Genomic DNA, 11,348 nt, shown 5'->3' on the forward strand with positions numbered 1-11,348 from the left:
CCTCACCCTGACTTGTATCAGGATGTTCTTGAACTTTATATAAATGGCATCATACACTCCCGGCTCTGACTTGCTTTGCTCAGCGTCATGCTTGTGAGGCTGGTCCTTGAGAGCAGCAGCCTGTTCACTCACCACCGCATAGTACGCCTCGAGTTTTGTTTTGAATCATTCCGTGATGACAGGGTGGAAAGCCGCCCTTCTCAGCTGACCGTCACCTGCCCTTCTGCAACCTGGAGCCCCAGTTAACCACACTGCCGCCCCTGAGGTTCTAAAATACAAATATGACTTGGAGTCACACCCTGCTGTGGCTCCCACCCCCTGCCCTCCTCCCGACTCCAAGGGCTCTTCCCTGCTTAGAACTCGATCTTGCCATCCCTCCACCCCGGGCTGCTCTTCTCCTACCCGCCACCCGCTAACCCTACTCCTCCCCTGGAACTGAACCCAGCATCACCTCCTCAGGGCCTGTGACCACAGCACTGATTGGATTCCTGTGCCTCCCCCACTGGGGAGGGCCATTCGGGGGGTGGGGGCTGCATCCCCAGGGCCCAGCCTGGGCCCCACACACAGAAGATGCCCAGGAAACTGTCATGGAGCAACAAGGGGGAGGAGACAAGCAGGAGCCGGGGACCGCAGGTGTGCTGTCCCCACGTCTGCAGAGCGTCCGGCCGCGCAAAGAGGAAGTGGTGGGAGGTGAGGGCACCTTGCATGCGAAGAGAACCCAGACTTCCACCCTCCCCAAGCACTAGGCTATGCACCTCCTCTCTCGGCGGGTTGAGTCTGTTTTTAGCTGCCAGATGCCTGGCCCTGTGCTAAGCAGGGAGCTCTAATCTCAGGTAGCCCTTCTGCGCCCGTGTGAGCGCCTCCATTTGACGGAGGAGGAAGCTGAGGCTGAGAGGCCAAGGCCCTTCATGGTCATGGAACAATTAAGCAGCTGCCAAGGTCCAACTACAGAGCACAGAGTCAGGCCCCAGCCCCCTCCCCTTCCTCCCCACCCTACTATGAGCACCCATACTCTCCGCAGGGGTCCACCCAACCCAAGCCATCTGTGCCCCCAGCTGCCTGTCAATTGCAGCCTCTGAGCCCGTGGCGGAGCCCAGCTGCCTGGTGTGCGGGTGAGGGCGGCTCCTGACACAGACTGATACCTCGGGTACGAGAGGTCAGGGCCCGGTCCAGCAGCTGGTGGTGGCTGCCTCGAGGTCCAGTGCCAAGACTCACATAGGTTCAGAGCCCGGGTAAAAAGTTCCAGCCCCAGGGCAGCACCAACCCACCACAGGAAGCCCCAGGACTAAGATGCAATGATGTAACAGAGGCCACAAAGGGCCCACAGTCTGAGGAAAGAGCTAGACATGGTCAGGGATTGCAGGGCCCTGAGATAAAGGTCCACACAGGGTGTATGAGGCCAAAAGAGGCCAGGGAATACTTCCTGGAGGAGGTGGCTCTTGGGCTGAGCAGCAGTTCAGCAAGTCAAGAAGTGGGGGAGGGAGCTTGAGGAAAAGGAAACTGCAGGAACAAAGGCACAGAAACCAGAAGGGCAAGGAGCGGTAGAAGCTGACATGAGGCCAGGAGGGGCCCCTGGCTCTCTCACCTGTGCCCCTACCTACCAGCAACCTGCCAGCCAGTGCCCTCCACCTCTGAGGACAGCGGTCTTCTGCATGCCAAAGTGGGTCCCAGAGCTGGCCGTGGAGAGGGCCCCTTCCTTGGCAGAAGCCTCCCCAGCGCAGGAGCACTCTGGCTCTCACTGGCTCATAGCCAAGCACCCCCATGCAGGGCAGGTTCAAGCCAACAGGGACAAGAAAGCACGCAGACCCCATTGGAGATCCTGAGCTCAGATACAAGGTGCGCTCTCACCTGCTCCCATGCCTGCAGAGAGCAGAGAGGTCCCAGCAGCACCCCATCAGTCCTGGCCCACAGGGAGCACCAATGCCAGCTGCTATGGAGGGGCAACTTAGATGCACCATTCAGCTCACAGTCATGACTCAGCCAGGGGACAGAAGGATAGACTGTAGCAGATACAATGTGTCTACCGTGTGTGCCAAGAGCCGAGCTAGACGTCTGAGAGGCATCATCTCACCATGTCCTCCCAAGAACACCACGAGGCAGGCACCAGCAGCCCCGATTCACAGGGAGGGTCAGAGACTCAGGGAAGTCACTTGCTAAAGGCAACAAGTGGCAGAGACAGGACGGGACCATCTCCCCCAGACCTGGGGGCAGGGGAAGGGCAGGACAGAAACCAAGTAGGCAGAAAGCCCTCTGTCAGCTCTTCCTCCCAACCACCAAAACAAGTTGGCTGGAGGGGCTGCGGGCTGGCGGCTCCCAGTTGAGATTGGGCAGGGTCGAGGTGTGGGCAGCTCCTGGCCTGCATGTGAGAGCTTTTCCAAACCCCGGGTGCCAAAAGAGACTCAGAGTGAAAACCAAGGGTTTGCCACCACAGCCCTCTGCAGACACCACGGCCAGGCATAGGCAGGGCAGCTTCAGGCCTTACAGAGCCATCAACAGCAGTCTGACCTTGCAGGGAGCCAGCAGGCTGGGGGTGGGGGAGGCTGACAGGTCACAGGGCACACCTGGAGCCCTGGGGCAAGTCCTGTGTCCCCACATCTAAAGCGCTTGCCAGGCAAGTGGATAATGAAGAGTTACACCACCCTCCCCACCCTACATTAGATCCAGGTCTCTTTCTAAGCACATTTGGTGCCTCTCCCCTCCTTAAACTTACTGTGGCTCCCTTGGTGAGAAGGATGACTCTAAACTGGTTGTCTCAGGTAATACTGCCCATCCCCAGCCACAGGCGAGCGACTGCAAGGTCACCACACGGCCATCACCAGTCTTCACACACCAAGTCCTCAGCCCCTGAGGTCCCTTAGCAGACACAATGGTGGCCATCCCAGTGCCCAACAGGGCCTCCCACATGCGAGTCAGGACTCCCAGGTACTGAACAAGCAAGGTTCAAAGACACACATGGCCTCCCAGCCACCCCCGGGCAAGCAGGGCCCACAGGCACATGGCGTGGCTGCCGCCAAGAACCCCTGGCCAGAGCACCTGCCAGGACAGAGCCTGAAGCGAGGAACAGGCCTCGGGGAACAGGCTGGCCCTGTGGAGCCAGATCACCGCACGTCAGAGCCGCTGCCAGGCTGGCAGGCAGGGGCTGCCAGGGTGGCACCTGCCAACGGTGTGACTAGCTAAGAGCAAAAGCCAGGTCCAAAGAGCAGACACCAAGGCCAGGCACACGCTGGGCAGCTTCAGGCCTCACCACGGCCACCAGAAGCACAATCTGACGTGGCAGGGAGCCAGCAGCTGGCCTGGTGCCACGGCCTTGCTGCCCAGGCTGGCCTCTGAGGCCTCCCAGCATGGCCCTGCCTGCTTCTCCTGCTGGGGCTTCTCTCCACAGGCCACCCGGCCTCCTTGTGCCCCCCACCTGCACACGGAAGGCCTTCTCCAGGTGCCCTGGGGACCAGGCTGGCCTGAGGAAACGGAAGGCAGCCACGCCAGGGATCCAGGGCATGCAGTGGGGTCGGGGAGGAGTCTCGAGCAGGCAGCCCACGTAAGAGGCAGCTACACGGCCCTAGAGCCAAACACTGCCACGTAGCACTGCTGTCAGATCTTCCAACTTAAAAGAAATGGAAAGTCTGGATTTTTACTCAATCAAAAACTACTGGAACACTCCAGGGGTCACCAAACCCTGGCTACATCTGGCCACTGTGCACCTTCTGAATGTCTATCTTCTGGCACCTACTAAGTACTAGGCATGATGCCAGACCTTTGGGATGACGAAACCCACCTGCCCACTCTGCCTGCCAACCCTCTCTCCTGTCTGCCCACTCCTCTGCCTGCCACTGCCCAGCCAAGCGGGCCCAGCACTGCCCACCAGCCAACTCCAACTGGCTCGGGTCAGGCTCCCTTGCACCTTCTCCGCCAGGCAGCGAGAGCCATCAATCCTAGTTGGCAAACCAGGCCTGTCACTCCCCCGCCCCTCGACAGGACTCCCAAGCCAGGAACAGAGCAGCTGGCCATCCACCACTTCACTTTCTCCTTCTCCTCCTGGCTCCTCCCCACACCCAGCCACACCAGCCCCTCGCCGGGACCACTGGGACCAAGTGCCTCCTGGCCAGGGGACTCTACTGACCCAACCTTCTGCTAGTCCAATCCCCCTTGGCCTTCCTCCCAGGAAGGGTCACTTCCTCAGGGAAGCCCTCCCTATCCTGAGATGGTGAGTTCCAGGAAGGCAAGAACATGCCCAGTCTGAGATGGGCACTCAATCAACAGCTGTCGAGCCAGTGGGGGATGCCTGAACAGAAATGCCTCCCTAGCTGGTCTGCCAGGGTATAATGGGATCCAGGAGGACCTGCCCAGAACTGCCTGGCCCTGAAGTTTCCATGGTGCCCACCAGGTACACTGTCCTCCACCCAGTTCGGGGGTCCGTCCCACAGCACCTCCACATACCCCCGAGAGACAGAACTGTGTGTCTACCTCCGGCCATCCTGCCCTCCTGGAGCTCCACAGTGCCTGAGAGCAGGCCTCACAGGGTGGCGGATTCAAGTGGCATTGTGCAGCCTTTTCCCAGGAGGACGGGTGAGGGACTGGGGAAGCAGAGGCCCTGGCCAAGTGTAAGGAGTGTGAGGAAAGACCCAGCAGCCTGGCCTCCCTGGGGACCAGGCCTGGCACAGGGCCTCCAGTCGCAGAGCCAACCTGCCCAAGGCCTTCTTCGTGCTCAAGGAATCCCACACGTGGCCTGAGGCTGCCCATCCCGGTTGGCACAAGGCTGTGCCCGCCCGTGAGAGGCAGACAGCACCTGTGTGGTGAGTAGCCACACGCTCTTCCAACAAAAAAAAGTAAAAATCCCACTGAAAGCCAACTGAGGACTCCAGTCTACCAAAGAAGAAAGGCCAGGGGAGGGGCCTCTCCAAGTCACAGTCTGCTTCTTGGACAGCCTGCACCGGAGTGGAGGAGCCCCCAGGGGGACACATCCTCTCCTTCTGGCCCAGCCTGCATCCTTCATGCAAAGAAGGGTACTGAGGCACAGGCGACAGAGGTCAGGGCCAGATCAGAGTCTGCCTAGCTATGCCATTAGCTCCTCCTATGAAGTGGCCCTGGGAAGTCACTTCTGTGCCCCAGGCCCCAGTTTCTCCATCCACTGGCTGAGCAAACGCTCTCTGCCCATCTCCTCCAGAGAGGACTTGCTATGAGGTAAGTCAGTGCCTCCCTTGTGCTCCCTTCCCCTGGCACTGCCAGCCACGAGTGTGAGGCAGGCCACAGGACTGGTGCCAGCTGGGAGTAGAGACCTCTCGGAATGTTTGGGATTCTTCCTGCTGGAGGACCGCCTTGGACAAGCTGGCTGTTCCCCAACTTGACTAGGACCTCTGCATCCCTCCCAGGACCCCCAGGAAAGCCTCTCAGGTGCCACTTGAATATTTCCACCTGGGAGGTCTCTGGGCAGGAACCTTGGCCGATGCTTGCAATGCACCAGTGCCAGCCCAGGCCTACCCCCAAATCCACAGCAGTGACTTCAGCTCCATCTCACCTTATGGCCCTGGGGACCCTTTTCTTTGGACCTCACAAAGCCTAGTACAGTGCCTCCAAATTATCCAGCTCTGGACTTTCCTGTCCCACCCAACATGCCGACAGGAACCTTCTTCAAAGGTGTGGGGGTGTCACATGGTTCTGTGGCTGCTTCCAACCCACTGCCATCAAGGCAAGACAGGCTTTGGAGCTGGACTTGCCCAAATTCAAATCATATCTCTGCTACTCCCTAGCTGAGCAGCACGGGCCCAGTCACTTCTGCTCTCCTGACCCCGGTCCCTCATCTTGAGTGGCGGATCACCATCAGCCCATGGATGGGTGGTTGAAGGGACTCTAACGATCATACATTTAGATGCTCAACAAGTCCCTGGCATGAAGTGCACAATCAAAGGTGGTTTAAAACCATAATGTCAAAAGCCTTAACTTCCCAATTGCCACCCGGTGACCTCTGGTGTGTGGCTTCACCTCTCTGGCCTACATGCCTCTGCGGATAGCCAAGAGGATTAATGGAAATGCCATTCACAAAACACTCAGCATGGTGCCTGGCACATAGTACGGCCACTCAGAACACAGCAGCGGCGAGGATTACTATTCGGCGAGGATTACTATTCGTAAGGAAGCCCCAGAAAGATGAGGCTAAGGAACAGCCCAACGTACCACCTGTTCTACCTGCTCAAATTGGGTCAAGCAAGCTGTGTACCCAGGTGTTGCCAAGGCACCCAACACACAGGGAAACATTCCAGCTAGGAGGGCGGGTGCTGCAGGGGTGGGGCCCATGCTGCCACCCAGAACTCTGGGCCATCTCAGGGGTCCCTGGGGTTGGGGGAGATAGCTACTGGATCTGAGTCCAGGGTGTAACTACGTCCAATGCCCCCAGACCCTACCTCAACTTGAAAACAATGGGGCCTTGGCTGTCTGGAGCGGCAGGCTGTGAGGTGGGGCTCCTAGGCTGCAGACCAGAGTGGGTGGGGCGGAGGTGGAGGCAGCAGGAACCCAGAAACCCCAAAACCCCCATCTACTGAGCAAAAGCCCAACAAAAGCCAAAGTAGCTCTAAGCTGGCTTCAAGTTCCAACGTCACTGTCTATTCTCTCCAGCCACACCTGCACAGCAGCAAACAGGTACCCAGTGCCTAGTAAGTGCCCACCTTTGTTGGGGTGGGGGGCTCAATGTCAGTTCCTCCCTCCCCAGCCCCACTCAGGTTCCATCCAGGATGAGATCTGGGAAAGGCTGTTTGGGCTCAGCTTGGTTCAGGGAATCTGAGTCCCCTTGCCAGGAAGGAAGAAGGGAAAACCAGGAAGGAAGAGGTGAAATCCAGTATGGGCTAAGACCTGGAACTTTGCAGACTTTCCTGGATGACAGAGCAGATTTAGGACAATGGAAAGGCCAACAGGTACAGTGGTGACAGTGGCTCCAGGGCCTGGGAGGCCAGGCAAGACCTCGGCCCAGGCCTCAATATCAATTCTTTGGTGGGATCCAGGACCCTGTTCCTCACTCCCAGCTCACATGTGGGCCCCCTGCTGACTCAACCTGGTCCAACACAAGACCCAGGAGGGGCCTGGGCATTTCTGCCCATAGTAACCATAACTGCTGTAGCAATTTGCCTGGGCCAGACCTGGTACATACATTATCCCATCCCCCTTGCAACCCTAGAGGTGGATATGACTTCCCCATTCTACAGAGGAGGAAACAGAGGCTCAGGAAAAGGCACAACGGGATAGTTGTTTTTTTTTTTTTTTTTTTGAGACAGAGTCTCACTCTGTTGCCCAGGCTAGAGTGAGTGCCATGGCGTCAGCCTAGCTCACAGCAACCTCAAACTCCTGGGCTCAAGGGATCCTCCTGTCTCAGCCTCCCGAGTAGCTGGGACTACAGACATGCACCACCATGCCCGGCTAATTTTTTCTATATATATTTTTAGCTGTCCATATAATTTCTTTCTATTTTTAGTAGAGATGGGGTCTCGCTCTTGCTCAGGCTGGTCTCGAACTCCTGAGCTCAAACGATCCGCCCACCTCGGCCTCCCAGAGAGCTAGGATTACAGGCGTGAGCCACCGCGCCCGGCCTGGGATAGTTGTTAAAAGCACATCCTGAGCCAGGCACAGTGGCTCACATCTATAATCCCAACACTTTAGGAGGACTAGGCAGGAGGGTCACTTGAGGCCGGGAGTTTGAGACCAGCCTGGGCAACAGTGAAACCCAGTCTCTACAAAAAAATACAAACATTAGCCAGATGTGGTGGCGTGTGCTAGTAGTCCCAGTTTCTCTGGAGGCTGAGGCAGGAGGATCCTTGAGCCCAAGAGTTTGAACTTGCTAGCCCAAGAGTTTGAAGTTGAAGTTGAAGAGTTTGAAGTGGGCTAGGATGACACCACTGCGCTGTAACCCAGGCAACAGAGCCGAGACTCTGGTCTCAATTTAAAAAAAAAAACAAAAAAAAAAAAGCACATCCTGAGTTTGAATCTGGGCTCTACTGTATCAAATGAGGCAAATCACTCCCTCTCTGAGCCTGTTTCCACCTCTGTAAAGTAGGGATAATAATCCTATGGGCCACCCCACCACCATGACATAGTCAAAGGGTTAAGTGAGAGATGCTAGTAAAATGGAGCACGGCACCAATTATAGCTGATTCTTGAGATCAGAGAGGTTAGGTAACCCACCCAATGTCACCCAGCTAGTGAGCAGCCGACTCCAGGCCCTAGCTCAGAGCACAGCCCCCTCTCTCTGAAACCTTAGGTTTTTGTGTGGGTGGCTATGGGATCACAGGCTTCCCAGGCAACCAAGGATGGCCCACCATCCCCACCACAAGGGGCAGCCCTTGTCCAAATTCCTCAGATAAGCAGCTCCCAGCAGAACAGGGAGCCAGTGCACAGAAAAGGCACCCCACCCTGTCCGCACTGGAGATTCCTAAATCTGGGTTAGGCTGTGCGGCTTCCCTCCCTTCCCCTCCTCCCAGCAAAGCATTGGACCTCTGGATTCATCCAACAAGTCTCCATACTGGCCGAGTTAAGTTAACTGCCTCCATCGAAGTCCCTGGCAAGACGCTTCTTTCTGGGCCTCAGTTTGTCCATCTGTGACACACACCCCAACGCAGAACGGTGAGGCAGCTCTGGCTAACTGGGCCCACAAGGAGGCCTGAGGAGGAAAGGCAGAGCAGGTCAGGGAAGCAAGGTGCCCCAGGCCTTGCCAGCATTCTAGCTACTTGAAACTTCTCCACAACTCTGACAGAGAGACCTGCATTAGGCCCGTTTTCCAGAAGAGGACACAGAAGCCCAGCAAGTAATAGAGCCAGAATTCCCACCCCCATGTGTCGGACGCCAGGGCTCTCTCCAGACAGGCCCAGTCAGTGAGGGGCAGCCTGGGAACTCAGCAATAAGCTGGGCAGCTGGATCTGCCAGCATGGGGATGAACACAAAACCAAACTCAACGGAGCCTCTTTCAGAGAGGGCAGCAGCCTCCAGGACAAGGGCATTTGCAATGCAAAGCAGTCCAGCTCCAGCTAGAAGAGGACAGTCACACAGAGGGGGCTGGGAAAGCCAAAATCCAGCTACCTCCCTCCAGCCAGACTGGGGAATGCCTGGGACCCAGCCTTCCCAAGCACCAGGGAGTACCGGAGCACCAGTGGCAGGTCTGGGCTCTAAATCGTGACAGCCCGAGTGGCCAGCTAGAGTGCAAGGTGGCCTGGAACACCCCTCCCCTACTCACCCCTTGACCAAAGCACAAATCCCCCTAGGCTCTATGTGCAAGTCCGCAGAATGGGCAGAATGGGCCTACTGCGGGTAGCATGCAGGGCCCCAAGACGGCTGCTGAAAGAGGAGACCCCCAGGTATTCAGCTGGTCACCTGCAGACGGGTGCCTGGCACCCTGCCACCTTCCTCAGGCCCGGTCCTGCCTTGTGCAAACTTGCCCCAGACACACATAATCCCCCGGATTCTCCTGGCCCCAAGGGGTGCTTCCACACTTGCCAAGCGACTAAATCTCGCTGATCATCCCCCTCTCCTGCGATACTGCCCGAGCTCCTACCTTGACGACAAGCTGACAAAATCCCCGCCATCCAGCAGCCGGACCTTGCAGAAGAGGACCCCGTTCACAAAGGGGACTGCAGTCAGCTCCTCCAGGGTGAAAGTGGTTTGGAATTTGAATTTCTTCTTCTTCATCAAGAAAGCCATGAGCGAGTTCCCTGAGTCTGAAGCCCCGAAGGCCAAAAAAAGGGGGGCCAGAAATCCCCAGGATTCCTTTCCCTACACCACACCCCCTCCTCAAAACACCAGAGCCGGATCCCGCCCAGATGGTGGCGGAGGCGGCGGAGCGGGCGGGTATCTGAGTCCGGAGCCCCAGGTCTGAGCGACCAGTCCAGTTCGCGGGCCGGCCGGCTTCACCCTCGGGGAGTCGGGGCTCGGAGGGGTTCGGAGCGGCCGGGGGCTTCACCGGCATGTAAACAGAGGCGCATGGCCCGGGGGGCAAGGGCAAGGGCGGCGGGCTGCGCGCGAGCGGCCGCGCTGGCGGGCAGCATCCCGAGCCGCGGTCCCCGGGGAGCTCACACCGCGCGGCCGGGCGCGGCGGGCGAACCGGTGAGACTGAGGGTGGCGGGCGGCCCCGCCCCCGCCCCGCTGGCGGCCGGGGGAGGCGCCCTCGCCGCGCACACGCCCCCGCACGGGTGCCCCGCGGCCCGCGCAGGTGAGGCGGAGGGCACCCCAGGGGCGGCCAGGAGCTCTGGGGGCCTCTTCGGGGGCTGCGTCGGGACACCGTGGGCCGGGAATGTCCGGCCACCGGCCTCCTCCGGGCGGGCACCGGGCCGGCCCCGGGCAGCGGGGGCGCCGCCTCCTTCTCGGTCCTGGGACCCGCGCCGCGGGCCCCGGCGGAGCTGAGAAGCCCTCTGGCCCAGCCAGTGGCGCCCGCCTCACCCGCCGCCTCTACCCAGCACCCCGCGAGCAGCAGCGCCCTCGCCTGCGCCCCCGACGCGCTCGCCTGAGCCCGACGCTGCGCGGCGCCGCTCCGAGAATGCCGAGGCCCCGCGCGGCCGCCCGCGGAGCCGCCGCCGAGAGCGGCAGGGGCGGGGCGCCGGCGGCCCGGCCCTCCCGCGATTGGGCGACCCGGCGGGGCGGGCGCGGAGCGCAATTGGCGGACGGCGGCGTGGGGCGGGACTCGCGGAGGTGGAGGCAGCTCAGGGCGCTCGGATTGGTGCGCCGCGCGGCTAGGCCCGCCTCCTCGGGTAGGGCGGAGCGGAGGGGAAGGGAGAGGGGCCCCGGGAAGGCAGTGGGAGGTCGCGGGGCGGGGAGCCGGGGCTGGCAGGGCAGAGAGGAGAGCGGGAGCAGAAGGAAAGAAGAAACAATGACGAGGAGAAACAATTTGAAAACTATGGCTGGAATGGCCTTCCAGGGTCCCGCCAGACTTGAGCTCGTTAAACATTAAATCAGGCCCGGAAGGTAGTGAGTCCCATTTCTCAGAAAACTGACAGCCAGAGACAAGACCCAAGCAGGTCTTTCGCCTCCAGATCTGTAGTTCTCCTAGTCATTGAGGAGTGCTTGGAAGTCTTAGCCGAGGAGGTGACTTGGACCAGTTCATTACACGCCTTGTGACCCAGCTTGTATTGTTCCAAGCTGTTATCTAAGCCTTTTGTTGTCGTTTAGTTTCTTGCCTAGTTAAGGTTAGTCTCAATGACTAGGTTAACTGCTGTGGGCCCAGAGACCACTTCGGGAGCCTCACACCTCCCAGGCCCCTCGGCATATTGCAGTTCATTCATCCAGTATCCAACTATTTAGGGGCAATCTGCTCTGAGCCAGGCTGGGACCCAGCAGGGAACCTGGTGGGCTTGCCCTCTGCAACCGCACCAAGCTCAAGACCA

General features: G+C 59.1%; 1 protein-coding gene across 1 annotated transcript in view; it reads right to left on the reverse strand.

Moving 5' to 3' along the window:
• Positions 1 to 10,401, reverse strand: part of EEIG1 (estrogen-induced osteoclastogenesis regulator 1) — a 34,474-nt gene extending 24,073 nt beyond the window's left edge. Inside the window, exon 1 of the mRNA XM_069476834.1 lies at positions 9,527 to 10,401. Coding sequence (XP_069332935.1) covers positions 9,527 to 9,672 — 146 coding nt within the window. The 5' untranslated portion in view covers positions 9,673 to 10,401. The remainder of the gene's footprint in view (positions 1 to 9,526) is intronic.
• Positions 10,402 to 11,348: the final 947 nt, after the last annotated feature.

This window comes from Eulemur rufifrons, chromosome 7, assembly GCF_041146395.1.
Source record: "Eulemur rufifrons isolate Redbay chromosome 7, OSU_ERuf_1, whole genome shotgun sequence".
NCBI classification, from domain to species: domain Eukaryota; kingdom Metazoa; phylum Chordata; class Mammalia; order Primates; family Lemuridae; genus Eulemur; species Eulemur rufifrons.